A 24,570-nucleotide genomic window follows, 5' to 3' on the forward strand; every position below is an offset into this window, starting at 1 on the left:
TTTTAACATCATTAAGAACAGTTAATTGACTTGATGATTTATTCAAAAAATTAGCGATTTGTTATAAAATTAGAAACCACAGGGGGTGAATGTAATTTTTAAAATCACAGGAGACGATTCGTATTTTAATCAAATCTCAAATGGTGTATTTTTAATTTACCCAATTTTTTATTATATGATTGGTTTGAAACACGATGCAATCCTTTATTCTTGAAGTTTCAATTTCATTAATTTGTATTAAATTGACGACCATCTAAAATAATTATAAAATTCATCTATAATTCTATGCATTTTGGGTTAATTTAATCCTTAATTTTTTAATAGGGCATTTATGCACAAGTTTTAATTTATGAACTTATACTTTATTAAGTCTTAATTAAGATTTTTTAGACTTTAAAGTCCCATTAAGTCGGAATTGCCCTTCAAATAATGATTATTTATCATTTATAATTATTTATAAAGGAATCTAATGATTTGATATTTATTTTGATTTTTAAGACTTTAAAATACTAATTTCCAAATTGGAAAATTTTTTGGAAAAAAAATTGATAATATTCTCGATTTTATTGGATAGTTAAATCAAACAAATAAATAAAAGGACAAAAACGTTTAATCTTATGCTCTTTTTTTCTCAATTAGTGAAACAGTTATATAAAACATTGCTATACAAAATTGATAATGTTCTTAGTTTTAAAAATTAAAAAAACTAATAATATTCTCATTTTACTAAATAAGATTTATTGGTTCAAAAATCTTTAATAGAATTTGTAAATAGGACTTTTAAATAATTAAGTTCTTTTTAAATTTTATTAATTTCATTCCTCAACAACACTGAAATATTATATTCATCTTCATGTTTAAGGATTAAAGTGCAAAATTTTAAACTTTTAGGTACCAATGTGATATGAAGCTTATAGTTTAAGAATCATATGTATATTATTCAATTAACAATTTAAATGGTCCATATAAATTGAAAATTTTGATTAAATAGTAATAAAATAATATGCATATTCATATTTATTATATATAAGAATAATGCTTGGGACCCCCTTTTGGGGGTCACCCCCTCACCCCCCTTTGCCATGTGGCAGGGAGTGATTGGAGGAGCAGGAAAAAAAAGAAAAAGAAAAAGAAAAGGTAACCAATGAGAGAGAGAGGGGGTCAAAGGGAGTGGGGGAAAAGGGGGATGAATCATTACTCTATATATAATTATATTGATAAAGATTCGGACCCCCTTTGGACGTCACTCCCATGACCCCTTTGTTTTTGATTGGTCAATTTTTTATTTTTTATTTTTTATTTTTCTTCTCTCCCAATCCCCAACCCCCACGTGTGTGTGGGGAGTGATGGGGATGAGAGTTTTAAGGGGTCTCAATCATAATCCTAAGGCCTCGTTTGAGAACAGGCTAATTTAATAACTTGTTAACTATTTAGCTAAAATATGAACTAAAAAAAACTAATATGTTTGAAATAATTTTTTGACTTTTTACAAAAAAATATACAAAAAGTAAAAAAAAAAAAGAATCTTTGACTTTTTAATATAAATTGTTAACTTTTTGACTAATTTAATAATTTTTTGACTTTTTAACTAAAAGGGAGAGTTCCCAAACGAGGCCTAATTATATATATTAACAACAAAATTCAAATTGTTTGGATTGCAAGAGCCCATGCCTAATCTTAATCAAATTTATTTGAGTGTACAAAATTTAGTTCAAGGTCTATAGTATTACAATTAGCATTTTTAAGTTCATCATAATAAAACAAATATCTAAACACAGTTCATGTTGGCAAGAAGTGCTGGAAATGCTAATAAACTTTTTCTATAAACATGTCATCAAGGCCTTGCATGTTCATCAAATCCAAGCTAAGAAACTGCAATTTACAACCGTAAATTGGAGAAACTAAAACCATCAATGCTATAATGTCAGGAGTAAATAAACGGGTGCTGGCTATTCTGGTTGGTGCATCAAGAAAATGCATCCAACATAAGGTTTAAAACTCATTGTCAAGAAAGAGAAACATAATATAGCATTCTCTGTTGAACTTGCACTTGATTTATCTCTAAAGTCAGAATAAGTGGGATCAAGATACTTCTTGCGTTTGTTTCTTCTCATCAACTTCGACATTCCAGGACTTCCATGCCGCAACATAATGAGCAAAAAGGTCGCTTAAAGCTGCCACACCAACAAAACCCATCTTCTATCATTTAACTGTGACATGAGATGTAAATCCAAATGAAAGCACAGCAGTTTATACATGATTCATGGTCCAAAAACATTATATGAAGAAGGATATCAAGCCCCAAAACATTGTACATAGAAACAATTTGAAACATTAACTTCCAAATCCTTATTGGTTCGTAGACGGAGGAACACGCATGCTGATTTGAAAAAGATCATCACAAACATATATACCTTTTTCCTGAATTTTGAGGTTGTGGATCACCAAGTAAAGATCATTGAATATTTGATAGCCAACAACATTGTCAATGATCAACTCACGACTTGAAGTAATTTTCATAACACACTACGCCAAAACAGGGTATTAACGGCGGTTTTTTAACGGCAATTTTCGTTACCGCCGTTAAAAAAATTGCTGCTAAAGTATCTTTAACTGCAGTAATGAAACCGCCGTTAAAAAAAACTACCACTAAAGCTCTCTCTTAACGGCGGTAATGAAACCGCCGCTAAAGCCCTCTCATTACCGCCGTTAATGACGGCGGTCTTTGCCAGCAGAACTCCGGCAAGTGGTGACCACGCACGGCCAGAGGTTGAACATGACTATCTACAATAAAGAAAAAGTAATGTTTAAATATTTATTTAGGGAATATATTTCATATAGAGTGGCTGTGGTGGAGTGGTTGGCGTGCGTGGATTAGAGGTCAAGGATTCGAGACTTGAGGGGTGCAAGAAGAAAGAATTACTTTTTTAAAAATTTGAACCTATTTACGGCGTAAAGAACCGCCGTTTTTTGTCCTATATTACTGCCGTTTTTTATCGACTTTTAACAACGGTAATTTACCCTTTTACGACGGTTGTACCTTTTCCGACGCGAGTATAAACGGCAGTTCTAAATTACCGCCATTAAAGGCTTTAACAGCGGTTTTACATCCTGTAACGGCGGTAAAACCGCCACTAAAGCCCAATTTTGGCATAGTGACAGAAAAGTTGAACAAGAAAAATCTGATATGTTCATACTTTATCATCCCAATGAAATGCCGCAACAATTTGCAGTAGTGCACAGTACTGCACTATATGCTAGGTATGTATGACCCAGAAAAGTGATAAGGGGTACTCATAATGTAGTAGTAAAAGGTACCTTGGTTGTGATACTGAGGACGATAAGAAGCCAAGTCTTCCAAGTCTTTAACTCGTCTTTCATTTTTGTTTCCTGAATCTCCCACTTTGGGCACACTGGCTGGAGTGAAAGGGCCAAATACAAAACCCTTGGATGAATATCTTCCTTGCTGCTCCATTGAGCTCCTGTCATGTGTATCTTTCGAATTGTTGTGTTTCATAAGCATTGGCATATCTGCCTTCTCATTTGAGTTGCAATCAATTGAAGATTCGGACTTAGATTTTTTAGAAAGAGTGTTTGTGATCTCAGCTCCAAACACTCTTCTTTTAGAATCGTTAAATTCCAAAGAAGTAGGTCCATTCTTGGAACTTCCATTTATCCCCAACCACCTAAATGCCGGTTTCCTGCTCTCTGGGTGCTGAGTCTGAAAATCACATAGATCTAATGAGAAAAGGATTGAGGATTTTTTTCCCCCTTATGCTTATTTGCACTTACTAATCAATAAAATTTTAAAATGTAATTTACCTTTTCAATGAGATTCATGGATGAAAAGACATTTGCAATATCATAGAGGCGCCTTACTTTTGCTGCAGAATTATCTTACATAGATAAAGCCAAAATAACAAAAGTTTTTCTCCCATCTTCACTATATATAATTTATAAATATCAAAGCATAAAGATGACAAAAAATTCAATTACTTCTCATAGCTGTTGGATCGTGAATGTCACCAAGCAATGCTGTTGCTGCATTATCTAAAGAGATCAAATCCTCCTAAAAGAAAGAACTGAAACAGATAAAATAAATGCAAGAAAGTAAACTAGTTTGTTAATGGATAAATAATGTACATATATGTAGCTTACGTGGGAACAAATGAAAAGCTTGACAAAATTCTTTGTAAGAAGACCCAGAGATTTCTCCTTCCTGTTGTCTGTACAAACAAAAACTAAATCCTAGTATGCTTGTGTAAATGAAAATGATAACCTTAGTTTGCTCTGTGATCCCTCAAATTTGAGTAATAAAAGACAGATAAGATTAAAGATAGATTATGATATTTTCTAAGAAGCAAGTAATCTAATTTATAGAAACAAACAAAGAACACAAGAGAACGAGAATTTACCAACTTTATTTGATACAGAAGGCTTGTCTTTCCTAACAGTTTTAGAATTTGAAGGCCCTCCACAATGGTTTAAACTTGAAACCTATTGAAAGAAGCTCATATTTACCATTAGAGAACAACAAGAGACGCATAAAAATCCATTTGATTGCTAAGAAGATGTGTACAGAGAGAGTGATTCAATACTAATTCTTATCATCCCAAAAGGAAACAACATAAATAAAAGCATTCAGAACATTTGATTTTCGTACATTTTCCTCATATTTTCTTGGCAGCCAAACAGAGGATAAATAAAAAATATATTATGTAAGACCCTTGCTAACATACATTGGCAGAATGAAAGACACCTGAGGTGGAGAAGTTCTCTCTCAATGCTTCTTCCTAGTAAGCAAATCAAAATAATCAAAAATTAAAAAAATCAGAAATTTTCACTCCCAATTTATTGGTTACTGATACAAAACTAAAAACCCAAAATTTTGACTACCTTAAGCTCATCTAAAGCCCGTGGGATTGCACTAAAACCTTTCCAAAAATATTGATTCTTCGCTTTTCTTGATAATACCTTGGAAAATTAACGAACCCAGATGTGTTAAGAAAATTCAGCTCTATAAGAAAAAGAATCCGAATCAGAAGAGAAAGAAGTGCACAAGATCATACACCAACACTTTCTAATATGTTAACAATATCATAAATTCGCCTCCGCTCAACACCTGCAAATTCAATTAGATTCAATAAACACTATGCATAAGCAAAACTTCAGAATAACATTAAAAAAATAAAAAGAAGTTAATCTCACTTGTATTCCCCAAACTATCACCATTTCCTCTATTTCACCTCTATATTATTAATTATTTCTCTGAAATATCTGATTTCTATTCATGTTATTCAATTAAAGACAAGTATATAAAAAAGTACCCATTAAAGCCTTATTTGACGGGCAAAAAGATAGTCTTAAATTTAAACAATTTAAATGATACAACCAAAAACCCATTAAATTGATTGTGTATTTTTGTCAAAATCGTAAGAAAATGTGGTTTTTTTTTTTTTTTGGTATATTCAAAATTTGAAATAATATTTTTCCCATTAAATTAGATTGCAATGATTATTGATTTGTATCTTTAATTAGACCACATAAACAGAAATTAAAATTTTTAGGAACTAATAGACGAAATAGAAACAATGATGATAGTTTAAAGTGAAATTAACCCACCAATAAATCTATTGAGATTATAAGACTAGTTCCAGACCTAATCGATTTGCAGCATCATCCAATCCAATCGAGTCCACGCCATCTTGATTATAAAAGTTAAGAAAACTGAACAAAAATCATTATGTTACAAAACCACCCAGATCCACCAAGAAATATATAGATATAGATCTAGAGAGAGAGAGAGAGAGAGAGAGAGAGAGAGAGAGAGAGATTACTTGGAGCATAAGAGGCCGAGAGATTTCTCTTTGCGGCTGTAGTAGTATGGGTTCTTAGACTCGGATTCTCGATGAGCCACAGACGACATTCCTCAACTAGCTTTGACAATCCAAACAGAGTTTGAGAGAGAGAGAGAGAGAGAGAGAGAGGACTTTTAAGAAGGAGAGGGAAATTCAAAAGGGTTTATGGAGATTTACATGAACGAGAGACGCGGAAATTTAAAATTGTTATGAACGCGAGGCAAGATATTGTAAATGGTTGATTTTAATTTTTTCAATTAATTTTTTGATAATTGAGTTTTTTATTTTTTGTATCTTTTTTTTTATTTTTAGTAAATATTTTAAGTAATTTTTTACTTTTTTAAATATACCTTACTTAGATATATTTAAATTATAAAATATTTATGAAAAATATTTTTAAAAATTAATAAATTCACAAAAATATGAAAATTATACTGAATTTTTATATTTTTGATATTTAGTGAATTTTTTTAAAAAAATTACAAATATTATACTTTTTAAGTGTATTTATGTTAGGTGTATCTAAAAGTTAAAAAAAAATTATGGAAATATTAAAAAAATTTAGTGAAAACAAAAAAATAAAATACGAAAAATGAAAAAGTAGAATTTTCTGAAAATGAAGACCAAATAGAGTGAATATTGTTTCAAAAATTAATTTTAAGAAAAAAAAAAAAATCTAAAGATAAGCTGTTTTTAAATTGGGAAAGTTGTTTCACATAAAAGAAAGGAGTAATAAAGTTCGAAACTTTTATTTTGGGGTCTTTTGGAAACAATGATAAAAAAGTTAGTTTTTTTGGCTTTTTAGTTTTTTTAGTAAAAAAAGTCAGCTTTTTTACCTAAAACAACTCAGCTTTTTGCTAAAAAAAGTCACCAAAAAATTAAAAAGTCAAATTTTTACCAACTTCCCAAAACACTACTTTGTTTCTAAAAATACAAAAAAAAAAAAAAAAAAAACGAAATCAATACCAAATAAACATTTCTCTTACATTGAGATCAAATATGTTTTCAGATTGAACAAGGGAGTTATGGGAGAGGTAATTTTAGGGAATGCCGTTTGAAAAACAAAGAGAAAAACAATTGAGTTGATTTGCTAATTGAATTTTAAAGTATGTCCACATTAACAAAATATATATTGTAATTAAATTAAGATTTGTGAATTCCTCTAAGAGGATTCACACTATCCAACCAAGTCTTGAAATGTTAGTAATTTTTTAGGTTATATTTAGATCACAAACTCCTTGCTAAACAAGCATTTGCAAAAAATTGATTTGATTTGAAAATTTAAATTTAAATAAAAATAGAATTAGAATAAATACAGCCGAAAGCTCAAAACTGGCATTTGGAGCTAAGCTATTCAGATCACAGTGGCATATTTTGTTAATACGCAGTGGCATCTTCTGTTAATACGCCTACTACGATTCATGAATCAACATCTATTAACAAAAATGGATAATTGTCACCGTAACATATTGTGAAAACACGTGTGATCATGTGGAGTGGGACTATCTACTGCACCAAAAAAAAAAAAAAAAAAGCTTTGACGACGGGTGGAGAAAGTGAATTTGTGGTTGTCTTTTCATAAGTCATTTGCTCAGTATAGTCAATGGAAAGGCAGGTGCAATGGTAGGATGCAATGCCCAAGCATTTATAAATCTAAAGGGCTTGGGATCCCAATTTCTCTCGTCTTCCATCAAAACAGTTGGGCTATGATCTGAGAAAAATCTAGGCAATCCCCATACTTTAAATCTAGACCACTCTAGCCATTCAAGGTTCACTAGAAATCCGTTTAGGGATGGCAATGGATAACCTACCCTGTGGGTATCCATGGAGACACAACCCAAATACATGGGTTTTCTCCTTTTTTTCTTATCCATTGGGTAGGGTAGGTGATATTCTTTAAATATCCACAGGGGATGGGTTGGGGATGGGTACCCACTAATTTCCCCATATGTTTTTTTTTTTTTTTTAAGATTCACAACTAAAACTAAATATACATTCAATCTTTTTTCTTTTTTTTATTTATTTATTTTTTCAGGTTCACAACCAATTTTTTTTTTTTTTTTTTTTAAGATCCACAACCAAAGCTAAATATACGTCCAATCTTTTTTTATTTTATTTTTAAGGTTCACAACCATTTTTTTTTAATTTTTAAGATTCACAACAAAAGCTAAATATACATTTAATTTTTTTCCTTTTTTTAATTTTTTTTAAGGTTCACAACCATTTTTTTTTTTTAAGATTCACAACCAAAACTAAATATATATTTAATTTTTTTTTTCTTTTTTTTTACCAAAGCTAAATATATATTTAATTTTTTTTTATAAAGGTTCTGACTTTGTTATATAAATTTAAAGGTTCTGACTTTTTTATAAAGGTTCTGACTTTGTTATATACTCCATGTGTGGAAACTTTATTTCCATTTATACTTTTTTTAAAAAAAAAAAAATTTAAATTCTGAAAAGAAAACAACTTCCAATCGTTTGCCATATCGCTGCAATATTTAAGGTAATTAATTGATGGTTATCAATTATACATGGAACTACATGGTTGGAAGAGCTAAAGGTTTTGACTTTGTTATAATTTATATATTTAGTTTTGGTTGTGAATCTTTAAAAAAAAAAAAATTAAATATATATTTAGTTTTGGTTATAATTTAAATATATATATTTTAAAGAGTAGGTAACTCATCCAATATATAAATTTTTTTTTTACCAAAGCTAAATATATTTTTTTTGTTAAAAAAAAATAAAAAATAAAAAATAAAAAATAATAAAAAAAAATTGTTAACATTAAATATATTTAAAAAGAAAGAAAAAAGATTGAAGGTATATTTAGTTTTTGTTGTGAACCTTAAAAAAAAAAAAAAAAAAAAAGTGGTTGTTAACATTAAATATAAAAAATAAAAATGGGGATTAAAGTGGGTTGGGGAAAATCCATACCCATTAAAAAATGGGGAGGGTGGTACCCATGGAGAATGGGGAATGGGGAATGGGAAAAATTTATTATAGGGGAATGGGGATGGGGAATTAATATCCACCTCATTGCCCCCCATTGCCATTCCTAAATCCGTCTAACCTGCTCCAGTTCTGAGAATTACCCCTTGTATATTGTCTTCCCAACATTGGAATATCTATCATTTCAAGGTTGCTAATGAAATTACCAAACTCAGCCATTCCTCTATCCCTTCCGAGACATCCTTTTCTTTCATCTATTGTTTTGATTTCATTAAAATCACCTCCTAAACACCATGGCACTCTTTAGGTTATTTAACACACCCCAAACCCTCCTTCTATTCATATCTTCATTTGGGGCATATACATTTCCAATCACACATTCAATACTTAAATGAATAGTACCTGTAAGTAAGATGAAGTTTTTGGAGCAGCAACAATCTTTCAAGACAAATACTTCTGGCTGACAAATACATAGCAGCCCACCTGCACTTCCTCTAGCATCTACAGCCATAAACTTCATCAGGTAATAAGACATATAGACCTAACAAAGTCTTCCGTAGTGTTTGATCTTTTGGTTCTTGTAACAAAACCATATCAGTTTTCTTCACTCTCAGTATCTCCTTGATTCTGTTTTTTTTCCACCCTTCCTAACCCTCTCACATACCATGACATAATCTTTCATAAAAACCAACATTTCACCTTCAACTCCCAAAGATGCTAAATTAAACACCTATCTTGTCCCCCATTTGCACTTGGTTTTTCAGCATCATCATTCTCCATCTGGATTATTTTTTCAATAATTTCCCCTTCCTTTCCTCTCATCTCCACCCCCAGAGCCTTCCCAACTTGGATTGTAGCCTGAGCTTCTTCCCGTAGTTTCCTCTGTTTGCTTAAGCTGCTGCTGACTGATACTAAAGCTGAAACTGCAGCAGCTGATACACAAACTAATGCTCACCTTTGAAAACCATTGCTAAAGGGTGGTCCCTTCTTTGCATTCTTCTAGATCTTCCCCTATTTCCTTCATGCTCCTCTTGATCATCATCAGTGCAGCTTCTCTGTGATGTCGTCTCACAAACATAATCTTCCTGGGCTTCTGGAAGAGATACAGTAATCACTCCATTGGGCTGATTAAGTCCAACCCATAATTTGGGTTGTCCCCAAATCCTATGGATCTAGACTTGATAATAACTAGCCCATTATGTGATCTTTCAAAATGGGCTTTATGAAGAACCACCTCAAGATTTATGTTGTGGGGTGAAGTAGTAGAGATTGATGAGATGACATCAAAAATGGAGTCTCTGAAGTGTGGTAAGATCAGAATTTGCACAACTCACCTTTAACGAATTGATAAAATAGCAATTTTGGAAAGCAAAAGTAGCATCTACCCAATTTGAGTAGTTGAGGAGAGTAACCCAGAACAAAGCTACAAGGGTAGGGATGCCCAGAGCTCGGCAAACTGCCATGGGAACAACAATGAAGATGATGACGTGGAAGACATGGAAGCTGAGGTGGAGGATTATGGTGACATGGCAATCGGCAAAAGGATCATGGATAGAAAGGAGGGGACAGTAGATGGGCATAATTGCTACTCTGCATCTGTCTCAATAGTGAACCAAACAGGTGCAGAGGTGGGAACTCTAAATTTGGCTGAGAGGAGACCAGGTCTCAAGAGAAGCATGTGTGTGCCATCATTACAAAAATCAGCGATGAGTGAAAAACGAATTAGTGAAGTGTTGGGTAGCTCAAATGGGCTCCTAAGAGGCGTAAGTGTAAATGACTTAAACAGGCCACTTAATTCGTCCAAGTGGGTTCAGGCTACCCAACAAAAAAGCCTCAAAATGTTACCTTTACGGGTAAATTTAAACCCCCCAAAAAAAGGATGAAGAAATCCAAGAGGTTGTTGTCTGATTTGGAACAAATATTTTTGGCAGCTCCATCACTGGTAGAGAAACCATAGAAGCTTTATAGCCACTTCATTTTGCTTCACCTCCCCAAAACAACATAAACAACTTTGTTTCAATTCAAGCAAACAACCTGAACTTCAGGATGCCTCAAACAAGAGAAGTAGTGAAATCTCATTTCTAAATTTAATAAATCAATCATCACATTAACCCATACAAACAAAAGTATCTGAAAGCAAAAGCAGAATGAAAATTGTAATGAGAATACTAGCAAACTAGTTCTTAACACTGCCAAAAGACAGGAACAACAATAGAAACAAAAACAAAACTGAAATCTATTAGTATTAATCGACTGTGGTCACCTGTTGCCACTCCCCATCAACTGCTTCTTTCCACAATGTGACGTTGTTGTCCCCAGCAGCCACAGCCAACAAGTTTCCCGTCAAGGACCATGAGACCCTCCAAACAGGGGTCTTAAAGTCCTTCAAAACTTTACCTTCCCATTGATCACCTTCTTTTGCCACAGTCCATATGACAACTGTACCATCCTGCGAAGCACTTGCAATAGTAGACTTTGGAAGGCCCAAGTTGGGTGCCCAAGCCACATCCCTCACCCAATCAGCGTGCATCTGCAACGCAGGGAAGCAGTCCATCTTCCAATTTCCATTATATAGCTTCCACACCTTTACAGTATTATCACAGCCACCAGAAGCCAGCTTCTGAACAGGATCGAGTATGCCAGATCCAACTAGAGCACCAGGAGCCATAGAAGGGGCCCATGAAACTGAGGTCACTCCAAGAGGGTGGGCTTGGTCTATCCTGGTGGTATCCCAACCACCATCGGATCTGGCAGTGAAGACTGAGATATTCCCATCAGAAGATCCACAAGCTAAGCAGAGGCCAAGTTCGTGAGGTGCCCAAGCAATTGAATTGACAGATGATTTATGTTCGGTGAAAACATGAGCCTGTGTCCACTCATTCTGATTACCTTCCTTCCAAATTATTACTCTACCATCATAAGAACAGGAAGCGAGGATTGATCCAAATTTGGGATGAGCCCAAGCAACCTGCCAAACTGGGCCTTGATGTCCAGTCAGTGTTGCAAGGTGCTGTGAAGTAGAGTTGTTGCTTACACCAATTATTTTGATAGTGGTATCGGATGAACCGGTTGCTACACGCTTTCCATAGTAATCCATGGATACATCATGAACTGTGTCATTGTGACCTGTTTCAATCTTCTGAGCCGGCATCTTTCCTTTATTTTTTATCACAGTGATTCCGCTTTTAACCTTCCTTTACTTACTAGTTTGCCGTTATATAGTACCTCCCAAGCTACAATTTGTGATCAGACTCAAATTAAATCATTAAACAAATGGCCACTAATTGTTGAAACACAACAGTAATTTGGTGAACTCATTCTTCAAAACACAAGCAACTCTAAATAATAAGCAAAATACACTCTTACAATGCCAGAAAATTATTTTTCAATAAATAAAAAAACAAATCCTAACAATATAGAAATATGGAATTTGGACATGTAAGAATCTTATATTGCATGTTGAGAATCAACATGATCCAACCAGTTATTGTTCTCACAGAAGAAATCACTCAGTAAACAATTAATCCCTTGTCTGACAAACACTAGCCTCTTAAAAAAAACACACATCCTTCTGAGGGCATGTAACTAGCTTTTGCATTCACCACCTCAACTTATATCCTGGTATTCATCATCTACTTTAATACCAAAAGTTGGGAGACCTAACTGGTTTGAAGGCTGTGTTGAATCTACGCTACGTGATTGTGTGATTATTGAAACTATGATTTGTGAATTGTGTTGAATCTGTGATTTGGACTTACGTGGTTGAATCGGCTAAAATTGCATCATTTATATGATTTATGGGATTATTAAATTTGTGATTTGAGATTTACACAAACTATATTGATAAATTGATAAATGTTATATGTATAGAGAAAGAAAATACATTTTTTATCGCATTGATAATGATACCATCATGCAAAACTTTCAAAAGATAAAGACTCGTTAGGATGCATTGTAAAAGCGTACATTACAAGCTTTATTAATGAAAACTTAGGATTTTAACATAGCAAATACAACATCCAGATCAGAAAACAACCATATATGAACACAATTTTTTTTTTTTTTGGATAAATAACCATATGAACACAAATTGAATCTATCATTTTCATTTCTATAACCAACGATTAGTAAAATCAGACCAATAAATCCACAATTAGATCAACAGACACAACCGAAACTTTAAAAATCTCAGGTCTGAAAGAAACCACTTAACCAAAACATTATTTATTTGAGTGTGGAGTTGTGTATTGTGTTTAAAATATTTTAAAAAAAAATAAAATATTTAAATAAAAACTATATATTTAAAATAAATAAAATAAATTTTTCTTAAACATTTTTAAATGTTTAAAAAAATAAATCCAAAAAATTTCAAAGTACAACTCAAAATTCAAAAACTCAAAACTCTTTTCAAAATTCAAAATCTAAAAATTCTTTTCAAAACTCATAACCAAGCAATTTTTTTCTTTTCAAAACTCAACTCACAACTCCACGCTTAAATCTCAACTCCACGCTCAAATCATAATTCTAAAACAAAACCAAACAGAACTATATTTTTGGCTTTTATTTTATAATTATAACCATTTAGCTTTAAAGAATTTGCACCAAATATATTTTATGTGTAAGTCACATGGCTTGTAGAGAGCAACTGCAAAATTTCATGCATCTAATTAATATATTTTTGGTTCGAATAATAGTATCAATATATTAAAATTCTTGTTTTTTTGAGATTAAAGAAGTTTAAATCTAAAAATTCATTAAAATTGAAAGATAAATATTGACGAATATGATTTCTTTTGCATGAATTCTAATCAAGTTTTTGAATGACTGTCATGATTAATATTTCTAAAGCCGTCACAGATATAGTAAGATTTTTTTTTTCAAATCACAGGGGTGGCGATGGCTCTTTCCTTTGCAACCCCTAAGTTCATCTTTATATATATATAACTAAAACTAGCATAGTAAGATCACTTTGGGGAAAGACAGATCAAGTTTCTGGGTTATTATCAGCCATTGAACTGGAAAAAAAAAAAAAAAAAAAAAAACTTGTTGCCGGCGAAAACAATTTGGGGAAAGAAAGATCATCACCAGATCGCCAAAAATATCCAAACAAGACCATCAGTAGGGGGCAAAACACAGCAAGATCTTGAAGATCGGAATGAAAAATCAACATAACCGAGTCGGCAAAGGCTACAAACAGATGTATAATCAGTTCAGGTGATTTACCTGTCGCAGTTCTTCGCCGGTCGCGTTGTGTGGAAGGCAGAGCTCCGCCGGAGAGAGATCGGTCAGGCTAACTCGTGTCGCTTCGGTCCGTTGTGAGAGACGCAAGAGATGAGATAGGGCAGAGGCGTGAAATGAGATGTGGAATAGGTGCAATCTGTATACGTTTTCTTGAAATAGTCAAGGGTAAAACGGTAATTGTCTTTGGCTATTTTCATATATGAGGCTAGGGGAGCCTCAATTTGCACACACCAGTCCCCTCCTCTTCACACATTTAATGATATTTTTTTTAAAAAATTGTTTAAAGGCCCGAAATCAATGGTTTGAATTTGGCTCGTTTTGGGTTTCAATTTGTTTTTTTTTTCTTCTTTTTCTTCATTTACTTGTTACAGAGGCGAGGTGAGAGAGAGAAATGAGAGGAGATAAGAGAAGAGAGAGAGAGAGAGAGACAGGTTCGGATTGTTGAGCGATGATGAGATCCAGAGATCTGGAAAGTAGAGAAACCTTCGATCGATGGAGGGAAGCCGTAGAACTGATGGTGACCGACCAGAGCTAGGGTTTCGATGATGCAGAAGAGGTCGGTAGAGTCCAAATTTCAGGCGGTAGGAGATAGGTTTTGGAGAGAGGTGGTGCGGTGGGCGTTTAGAAGAGAGAGAGAGAGGGGCAGCGGCGGCAGAGGGGGAGGTGGTGGTCAATCGGCGGCAACAGAGGTAAAGAGAAGAGGAGAGAGAGAGTAGTTGATTTTTGGTTGATTTTTTATTTTTGATTTTTGATTTTTTTTTTCTAGTGGATCTGATCTGATCTGATTTTTTTTTTCTTTTCTAGTTGATGATGTGTTGATAAAGATGTTGTTGTTGATGTGTTGATGAAGATGTTGTTTTTTATTCTTCTTCTTCCTCTTCCTCTTCTCTTTTTTTCTTCTTCTTCTTTGTCTGCTTCTGCTTGTTCTTCATCATCTACAAAATAGTGAGGGAAAAAAAAAAAAAAAAATCCAAAACGACGTCGTTTTGGATTCGGGGCAAATTCGAGTTTGAGAATTTCGGGCCCTGTAACAGCTCTGTTTTTTTATTACATTTTTATCCTAAAATAAAATTACCAAAAATATCCCTTTCTTCTCCAACCAAAACCCCAACCCTAAACCTAACCCTAACCCTAATACCCAACACAGTGCCTTCCCCTCTGGTCATCTCCTTCCTCCTTCCGTCGCCTCTCTCCAGCCTCCATCTTCTTGAATTGAAGCTCCACCCCACCCTATCGTTCGTCGCTCACTCACCCTCCCCACCACCCCTGCAACCCTTCACTTCGGGACACAACACCACCGCCGCCGCAGCTTCCACCCCTTTGCGACCCTCAATTCTGCATAGAGAGAGAGAGAGAGAGAGAGGAGAACCTAGATCTGGAAAGAATCAACATCCAAAGCCCCCTTTTCGCAACTGAGGGGGGGAGAGAGAGAGATCAAAGTGATGGAGTGGGCGTCGCGGTAGTGTCGCCGGTGGATGGAGGAAGGGGTGGGAATGGCGACTGGAAGGGAGGTGGTAACGATGGTGTTGCGTCTCCGCCGGCGAGGTGGTCGCTGGTCTGGAAGGTGTGTGGATTGGGAGGGTTAGAAAGTTGTGTTTATGGGGGATATAATAGAAATAAAAGTGTGTGTAATGAGTAAATATTTTATTTTTTATTTTTTTAGGTGTGTGAATTAAGAAGGATGTGCAAATAGAGGATTGAGTGTGTGCAAATAGATGCTCCCCTACAATAGCCTCAACTTTTTTTCCCCAAACAACGCCATAGAATGTTAGTAGAATTTACAATTTGAACTGTAACTAATTCCGTTAATTTTTAGACCTTAAGATTTTGAAAAAAAAAAAACATCTACAAACTCCTTTCTCATTTATTTTAAAACCTGAAATTCAAAATCTTTGAATCAAATTACATAACTGGAAGGATGGATTCATATACCTTGAATCCTTACTTATCTCATTTGATTTAATCACCTAATAAAAAGAGAAAAAATGCAATTATATACAATCACAATTGCCATATGTTTAACTATAGAAACTTATAAGATGTCTTATTGAGAATCATAAAACACAAAATTTATAGAACTTAAGAGGGTAATTTATGCGTAAATTGGGTCGAGCTGGGTAATGGGCCATTCTGTGGACCACAGTAAGAAGGGCTGAGGAAAAGGGCCTAGAAGTTAGCCCGGTCCAAGAAAGCTCTGCGATTAGCTCGGTCACCACACTCAGAACGGTTAGCTCGGTCATACAATATTGAGCCAAAGTATGTTAAACTTTCCTCAGAACCTTGCTATTGGTTAGCTCGGTCCAAGCTCGATATGATTAGTGCGGTCTCAGACAACCCAGTTGGAATATGTCAAACCGAGGTACACGCAGTGAAAGGAAGAACCGAGCTAGTGGGAGCTCGGTCTAGTCTGCGGCTTTAGCATAGCCATGTTATCTCGGTCGTATTGACATCCAACCGTGGTAGAACCATCTCACTTGGTTTAAGCAGTGAGGGGGGTATGGACGGATAAGCATTATCTTTCAGTAAGGTGATTCCTAGGAGGACTCTACATGGAGGAGTAAGAGTCGTACTTGGATTGTGCCACACGGAACCTATAAAAGCTCATAACATCACCCATGGAGAGGTAACGCAACTTTGATTCTCGAATACATAGAGCTTTTGTCTATTTGTCTATTTTGCTAACTTAGGCATCGGAGAGGTATCTGGCATACACCCGCCGACTAGCTCACGTTTGTGTTTTCAGGGAGTAAAGCGACGTCGTTTGGAGGAGCGCGGACTTGATCAACAGGATTATACGAGAAGATTATTTCTTGCTCGTACAATTGGCACCGTCTGTGGGAATCACAGAAAGAACAAAACCTCTTGATCAAAGTTTTCCTCGCTAGATTATATGCAATGGTACACAATGAGGATTTGCCACAGTCTGCCATTGACGGGCAAACCCCGGAGGGAGGTGGGAGGTGCGAAGGCTTGCCTTCCATCCCTCCCATGGTAGTTCTGGAGCCCCAGCAACAGAATCCCCAGAGGGATGCAAGGAGAAGGCGGGGTAACAGCCCCCGTCGCTCATCAAGTCCCGATAGGCAGAGGAGGAGGATCGACCCTCAAGCTTTGGAAGATCAGGTAAAGGAGCAGGATGAGTTAATCAGGAAGATGGCGGCAGACATGGAATTGATGAAGTGCTAGATAAAAGGAAAGGGGGTGGCGACAGGAGAGGGGCGCAAAAGCAATATGCCTCCTCGCCACTCTGAAGATCATGGTAGGCATACCACGCCATTGCAAGCAAAGAGTAAAAGTCTTAGGACAGGCAACACCCAATCAAGGACTTCCAGAACTCGTTACTCCAGGTCTAAGAGAACGAGATCATTAAGGTCTTTCACTGAGGGAAGTACCTATCGGCCCTCACAAACGCAGCAGACATCATCCAGGCAAACGGAGTTGCCTAGATCGTTCGACTTACTAACTGTGCTTGAAGAAAAGGCACGACGAAAAAAGGATGCCAGGGCACGCGACCCACACAGAATTTCAGCCCTTCAGCGGTTAGCTTCTCGGACGCACGGAAGCGTCGAGGTAGGAATGCCAATACCGCACCTTGCCTACGAACCAACAAATAAAGCATTGGCAAGGCTACATAGCTCGCTGTTCATTCCGGCGATTCAGAACGCACCATTACCTTCGGGCTTCATCCAGCCTAAATTTATGACTTACGAGGGAAAGACAGACCCCTACATGCACCTAAGCCACTTTCGCCAGGTCATGACAGTATACCGGCGAAACGAGGCTTTAATGTGCATTCTATTCCCATCTAGCCTTGGCGACCTAGGTTTAACCTGGTTCGAAAGGCTACCAGAAGGCAGCATAGCCTCCTGGGCGCAATTAGCGGAGGCGTTCGTGACAAGGTTCAGAACGAACACCAAGACGCTAATAGAGATCGATTAGCTACTCTCCATTGGCATGGGCGACAAGGAGACATTGAGATCCTACAACAGTCGCTATTGGGAGACCTTCAACCAGATAGGAGATTGCCCCACAAATCTCGTCATCGCACAGTACAAAAGAGGTCTTCCAGTCGAAAACAGATTGAGGGACTCAATCACCATGACGCCACCCCTCACAATAGAAGCCTTAATGGAGAGGATACACCAGCACATTTGGGTGGAGGAGGATGGTGCCCGCGCTAAAACAAAGTCTGGCATCACCGCAATACCAGACAAAAAGACTTCGGCAAAAGTCAACGCGGTAGAACGTCCTAACAGAAACGGGCGAGGCAAGCGGGACAACGGAGAAAACCAAGATAAGAGGTGGTTGAGAGTCCGTACTGCCATTACCACGGTTTTCAAAAAACCAATTTATCGAATTCTCAGTGAGATATGCGATGAACCTTTCATCAGATGGCCAGCTAAATTGGAAGAGGCATAGAAGGACTATGACAAAAGATCTCGGTGCACCTTTCATAAGGAAAAAGGGCACCGCACTGAGAATTGCACGTCGTTAAGATAGTATCTGGAAGAATTAGTGGTAGCTGGGCATCTGGATCAGTACATTGAGGGAGGGACACAACCAGCCCCCCAAAACCATAATCACCCAGACGGAATGCTGATCAACACCCCACCTCAAGGCGTGATAAACGTAATACATGGTGTATATGAACCTGAGCGAGTATGTGAGCTCAGGGGCATGATAGAGAAGGCTGAACACTTAAGGGAGGTATTAAGTGCGCAGTCCACCATTAAAAAGGGGAAAACAGAGGCCACGAACGTCATGTCTTTTTCAGACAGAGACTTGGTAAGGATATATTGCCCTCACAATGATGCACTAGTTGTCACTCTTAGCATCAAGGATTACGACGTCAAGAGAATTTTGATTGACCAAGGGAGCTCATGTGAGATAATGTATTACAAAACCTTCAAACAGTTGAAACTGGAGGACACAGACTTGGCACCTGTCGTATCTCCCCTGATCGGATTCAACTCAATGCCAGAGTGGCCAGTTGGCAAGATAATCCTCCCAGTCAGAGCAGGAAGCATGACGAAACAAGTGGAATTCTAGGTATTGAAAGTCCCTTCCACTTACAACATAATCTTAGGGAGGATATGGCTGCATGCCATGCGATCGGTAGCGTCGACCTATCATCAAGTAATGCGGTTCTCCAACGAAGCCGGAGTAATTGAAGAGGTCTTTGGAGACCAAATTATGTCCAAGCAGTGCTTCGTCACAGTAAATGGCAGCCGAGTTGCCAAAGGGTTTGTTCAGATGGTGGAAGAACCTGAGAGCAATGAATTGTTTGCGGATGTTGGCAAAGCTGTTGAATAGAAGGCAGTGAAAGACTTGGTACAGGTAAGAATAGATGAAAAGGACCTGGAAAAGTTATTTTTGCTCGGCTCATCTATGTCCAGCACCGAGAGAATAGAGGTCATGGAATTCTTGACCTCTAACATCGAAGTGTTTGTCTGGACGCCGTATGACATGCCTGACATTGACCCAAACTTTATCTGTCACCAATTAAATGTCCACCTAACTGCAAGACCAATCATACAGCCCACTTGCAGATTAGCTGTGACAACCCTCACCACTGATTAGTGCTAATCCATGATTAAGCATGTTAACTGACTGATTGACTGAATTACTAAACTGATTGATTGATTATGCTAGTTTGAATGCAATCCTATCCGTTGACTGTTAAATTATCTGTTCATGTTTTATGCTTTATACTGCAAATTGAAGGCCTTATCGGCGGCCGAATCTGAAATTGATTGATATTTTGTGCTAATTAAGATTTATGTGATTTTATGGCATATTTAATTGAAATGTGATTTGGTATGATTAAATTAGATTTAATAAAGCTAAATTACAAGAGTTGGACTTAATTGCCATTTTGCCATTAGTGGGCTTTGCTAGACAATTGTTTAGTCTTGACTTATCTATGCTATACATCATCCTAGTTTATTTGTGAGAGAGCAAAACCGTACGAGAGAGAGAGGGGTAGAGAAACTTGGCTTCATCTAGAGAATTGCTTAGAGAATTGGAAGATTTGAAGGATAAGTGCATATTTGGGCTCCCATTCTTGTAATTGAGCTTCTAGACTTGTAATTGAGAACCCAAGGTAGGATTTTCAACCTCTCATTAATGTATTCAAGTTAGTTCTTGCATGGTTCTTGATTTGTGGATGAATTGAGTCTTGATTTAGTCTAATAATGTTGAGTTGGAGCTTAATCCATGCATGCATATGCATGGTCTTGCATTTTGAGGTTGTTCTTCATGAAATTCCACATGCATGTTCATATCTTGAGCTTAGTCCATGAATTCATCTTTCTTTTGAGGCAATTGAGCTCATTTGAGCAAGTAATTGAATCTTTGAATTTGATTGAACACATGCATGTTACATTTGAAGTATGTTCTTGAAGTTTGGTTTGAAATTGGGTTTAATTAACTTACCTTTGGGCCTTGATTTTACAAATCGAGCTTTGAATCATGTTATAATATGAGTTTTAAAGTGTTTTCCAGAAAATTAGCCCAAAAGGATCGAATTTGGTATATTGAAACTTGATTTTGAGCTTGAGGTTCAAATCTATAAATTCCAGATTTTGGACTCCCGCTCGAGCGGGGTAAGTGGCGCTCGAGCGGGAAATTCGTGTATCTAGTACTTTTGTTGTGTTTACAGTCCGCTCGAGCGGGGTTTTTCACGCTCGAGCGAGGACTTGTGTCACACGCTCGAGCGGGTGTCGAACGCCCATCGAGCGTGATTTTCACACATCTAGTACTTTTGCAGTCCGCTCGAGCGGGAAAGTTTAAGCTCGAGCGGAGACTTTTGTTTGCATGTCCGCTCGAGCGAGGAAACCCACGCTCGAGCGGGACCTCTATTTTCTGAAAATTCTGAAAATATTTTTAAAGTGTATCTTTGCATCCTTATTCCATTCTAGGTATTCTTAAGCCTAGTTTAAGGCATCTTAATGAGGATATTGATGTAGAACCACACCGAGTCAAGATAGGGATTAAGTTACTTTTTTCCCAACTGTGTAGCTTAGTGTGTGTTCACTCTGTAACTGTGTAGGGTTGGCATCCGAGAGTGCGTACTAGCTTATCTGTAGCCCAGAACTTTGTAAGTAACAATGTTGTAAAGATATGTTCAATTGAGATTATTTTCTGAACAAATGACTGTACTGCTTTATGAAATGACACTGTTTACTGAATGAATGTTTGTCCTATTTGTGAACTGTATTCGCGGCTTCCATAGCAATATACTATTACTGAACTGTTACTACTACTGTTGCAGAGATCTCTGTCGGTTCCCATGTTTGGAACCATTACTGATGGCCATCATTGACTGCTCGGTCTGTTAAGACATACTGTACTGCTTTGCTATTAGATGTACCACATATGACTATTATAGTTTCTGAACGACTGTTATGGCATGAATTATGAGCCACAAACTGAACGACAGATATACTGTTTAAATGACTGTTTTCAATGCTGAAAGGACATTCATTCTTAACCTCTTTACACATATGTTATTCACTGGGCTTTAGCTCACTGCTCATATATATATGTAGGTGTTCAGGCACCGGATCGATGCTAGGGCGTCAAGCTTAACTCCTGTTTTGTCAAGCCAACCTTTGTGCCTCACTTTGATGTTCCATAACTGTTCAAGCTGAGGCTGCTTGGGGTGTTTTAGTTTTCCCCCTCTTTGTTTATGTTCTGTATAGACTGAATGATGTTGTACTGTACTGTTCTATTAGGGATTAAGTCCATGTCCTGAATGATTGTATATATTGTACATACTGTTTTGGTACTGATTGTATATGTGTATTGAAAAGTCTTTTTGTATACAGACTGTCACAACTCATTGGATATCTTTTAATTACTGTTTTGGCTTCCGCCAGCCCCTGTACTCTGTATTTATGTTTGACTGTTAAACAGGCCTTCGGTAATCTCGGATTACTGGCCGGTTATGGTGCTAAACCCATAGGGGCGGGTTTGGGTCGTGACAGAGTAGTATCAGAGCGATACTAAACCACGAGTTATACCGCACACACGTGTCCAAATGAGCTATAGGATGTCCTAGAAAAGTATATAGGGCATTGCATGAACATTGATAAGTGTGTGTGGCCAAGACATGAATATCTGTGCTAATGTGCTATTGTGCTTAAGTATGCAACTGCCTATGTTTATAATTGCCATAATTGTCTATAGTGAAATGGATAACGCAAGAACTACTGATGAATCTGGATCATCTGAGGCCAGAATGACAAGGTTAGAGAGAACAATGGAAATGTTGACTGAGGCCTTAAGGCTACAACAACAGAACCAACAGCCCCCACCTCCTCCAGTACAGCCAGAGCCACCTGTTAATGATGATATAATAGCTTTGACACAGAAGTTTAGTAAGATGAAACTACCATCCTTTCAGGGAGGCCTTGAACTCTTAAAGGCTGAAGCGTGGTGTAGACACCCCATTTTGACCGGCCCTAAGACTTGGGCGCTTTCTTTTGATTACTCAATGATGAAAACAGGAATATGCTATCTCACAAAATTCTCAGTAAAAAGATGGAATATAAACTTTAATCTTAGTCTTACACCTGTTTTTGCCAAATTATTTTAGACTCCTTCTCCATTTTCTTTCCTTTTATTATGTATTATATGTATATATATATATATACTATGTTATATTATTATATAATATTTTATTAAATTTATTCAGTACCCTGGTTTCACCCACGCACCATACTTTTGTATATATATAATATTATATTATATAAGGGTATTATTCCTCCTTTGAAAAAAAATTCATTACACTCCCATCGTGCGTCTTTTTGTTTTCTGTGCCTTTAGACCCGCTTTGGTCAAATTATGTTGCATATTTCGCCTACTAAAATATATTTTATTAGTCCATGTATTTTAATTTTACGTATTTGTGTGTTTTTATATATTTTTCTGGGTATTTGTACATATATTTATGCTAATAATCTATTTTATATATTATTATATTGTAAAGTGTATAGTAATTTTACTGTGCAATGCACAGTAAAATCACTGTGCATCTTTTGAAATCAACTCCTTCCACCACCGTTTCTTCTTTTGTCCTTTTCTTACAATTATTTTCTATAAAAGGGGGAAGATCAGAGAAGGAAGGGAGATTTTTGGGCAGGGGAGAGATTACAAGAGTCAAAAAATTGGGAGAGAGAATAAAAAAAAAGGGAATTGGTGCGAGGGAATATTGAGAGAAAAAGAATCAGAAAGAAGGAACTGTTAAAGTTGTAATTCCAAATTTTAACTGAGAATTGAGAACACATTCCACAGACTTGAGGGTAATCAAAAGAAAGTTTGTGAATCAGAAAATTCATCATGTCCCCGAAAGGTGAGTTTTCGCAAACTTTCATTTAATTTCAAAATGTGATATAATTTGTTTAAGTACTTTATTTATTGTTTTTCATAATTTTTTTTTTATCGCTTTAAATGGTCGGTTGAACCACCTAATTTTACTACTTTATCTGCTGTAATTTACGGTTGTATATAAACTGTTGTAATTTACATAAAATGTTGTAGTTTACTATTTATAAATTGTTGTAATTTTATCGCTTTAAATGGTCGGTTGAACCACCTAATTTTATTACTTTATCTGCTGTAATTTACGGTTGTATATAAACTGTTGTAATTTACATAAAATGTTGTAGTTTACTATTTATAAATTGTTGTAATTTTATCACTTTAAATGGTTGGTCGAACCACCTAATTTGTTAAAAGATGTGACCCCGCCAAATGAATAGTGATCGGTGGTGAATAGTAACCTCCGGCGGTAAATAGTAACTTCCGGCGGTGAATAGTAACTCCGACGATGAATAATAGCCCCATCGATGAATAGTACCTCCGGTGATGAATAGTAACAGCGGATGAAAAAAATGCCCGGTAAGATGAATAACGATCAAGAAAGGTGAATAGTAATTGTCATGATGAATAGTAACTTCCGGCAGTGAATAGTATCTCGGGATGAATAGTGCTCCCGCAAAAATAAGTCTCCCCGAACAGAACGGAGCAGTCTTCCTACGTCAAGCAAAATATTTTCCGGCGCACATGAAGTTTCTTTATTTTATTTTATTTTTTATTTTGAGAGTTTGTGAGATTTTTATTTTGTTGTAATATTCTTTTCTCTCTCTCTAATTTGGTTTGTAATTATTCTTTAAATGTTGTAATAATTCCCCGCCCCGCTTCTTTCTATCCCGTTCTTTTACTTGCTTTCTTTATTTGTACATAAACATCATATTTATTTTTCATCATAGTTATGCTTTGCATCCATGTTTCATGCATCTTGATTCGGCTAAGTTTGCATTTGTGGATTTAATCAATTCCTATGTGATTATGTGCGCTACCTCATGTTCTTGAGACGATTCACATATCATATTTTAGAGGCTGAATCATTAGTTGCATCTCATGAGTGAATTGCATTAGGATTTTGTATATAAGATCATGCATGTTTTACTAACTTTGTTTTGTATCTTGTTCGCGGGTCGTCAAACATGTAAGTT

The 24,570-nt window shown here is 36.1% G+C and overlaps 2 protein-coding genes across 5 annotated transcripts; both read right to left on the reverse strand.

Annotated features, from left to right (window-relative positions):
- Positions 1-1,795: 1,795 nt before the first annotated feature.
- Positions 1,796-6,948, reverse strand: LOC114296787 (E2F transcription factor-like E2FF). 4 transcript variants are annotated; one of them, XM_082867578.1, is made up of 11 exons: positions 5,838-6,948; positions 5,660-5,727; positions 5,070-5,122; positions 4,897-4,974; positions 4,740-4,793; positions 4,416-4,497; positions 4,159-4,226; positions 3,997-4,069; positions 3,823-3,884; positions 3,319-3,721; positions 1,796-2,174 (listed from the first exon to the last, which is right to left on the reverse strand). In XM_082867578.1, exons 1-11 carry the CDS (start codon positions 5,924-5,926, stop codon positions 2,083-2,085), a joined length of 1,122 nt encoding a protein of 373 aa, XP_082723704.1. In that variant the 5' UTR covers positions 5,927-6,948; the 3' UTR covers positions 1,796-2,082. The 4 variants fall into 4 exon arrangements, with proteins under 4 accessions (XP_082723704.1, XP_082723706.1, XP_082723703.1 ...); XM_082867580.1 differs by having other exon boundaries at positions 1,796-2,210; XM_082867577.1 differs by having other exon boundaries at positions 3,823-3,896.
- Positions 6,949-10,877: 3,929 nt separating this feature from the next.
- Positions 10,878-14,292, reverse strand: LOC114296786 (Transducin/WD40 repeat-like superfamily protein). Its single transcript, XM_028241111.2, has 2 exons — positions 14,036-14,292; positions 10,878-12,045 (listed from the first exon to the last, which is right to left on the reverse strand). The coding sequence occupies exon 2, from the start codon at positions 11,961-11,963 to the stop codon at positions 11,058-11,060; it is 906 nt and encodes a 301-aa protein (XP_028096912.1). The 5' UTR covers positions 11,964-12,045; positions 14,036-14,292; the 3' UTR covers positions 10,878-11,057.
- Between the last annotated feature and the right edge of the window lie 10,278 nt (positions 14,293-24,570).

Source organism: Camellia sinensis, chromosome 4, assembly GCF_055761805.1.
Source record: "Camellia sinensis isolate YWXY chromosome 4, ASM5576180v1, whole genome shotgun sequence".
Lineage (NCBI taxonomy): Eukaryota > Viridiplantae > Streptophyta > Magnoliopsida > Ericales > Theaceae > Camellia > Camellia sinensis.

Coding starts and splice junctions, on each gene's coding strand:
- LOC114296787 (XM_082867577.1), bottom strand. CDS start 5,926: ATGTCGTCTGTGGCTCATCGAGAATCCGAGTCTAAGAACCCATACTAC. Junction 3,897..3,996: donor CGATCCAACAGCTATGAGAA/GTAATTGAATTT, acceptor TATCTATGTAAG/ATAATTCTGCAGCAAAAGTA. Junction 2,175..3,318: donor TCCTCAGTATCACAACCAAG/GTACCTTTTACT, acceptor TTGGTGTGGCAG/CTTTAAGCGACCTTTTTGCT.
- LOC114296786 (XM_028241111.2), bottom strand. CDS start 11,963: ATGCCGGCTCAGAAGATTGAAACAGGTCACAATGACACAGTTCATGAT.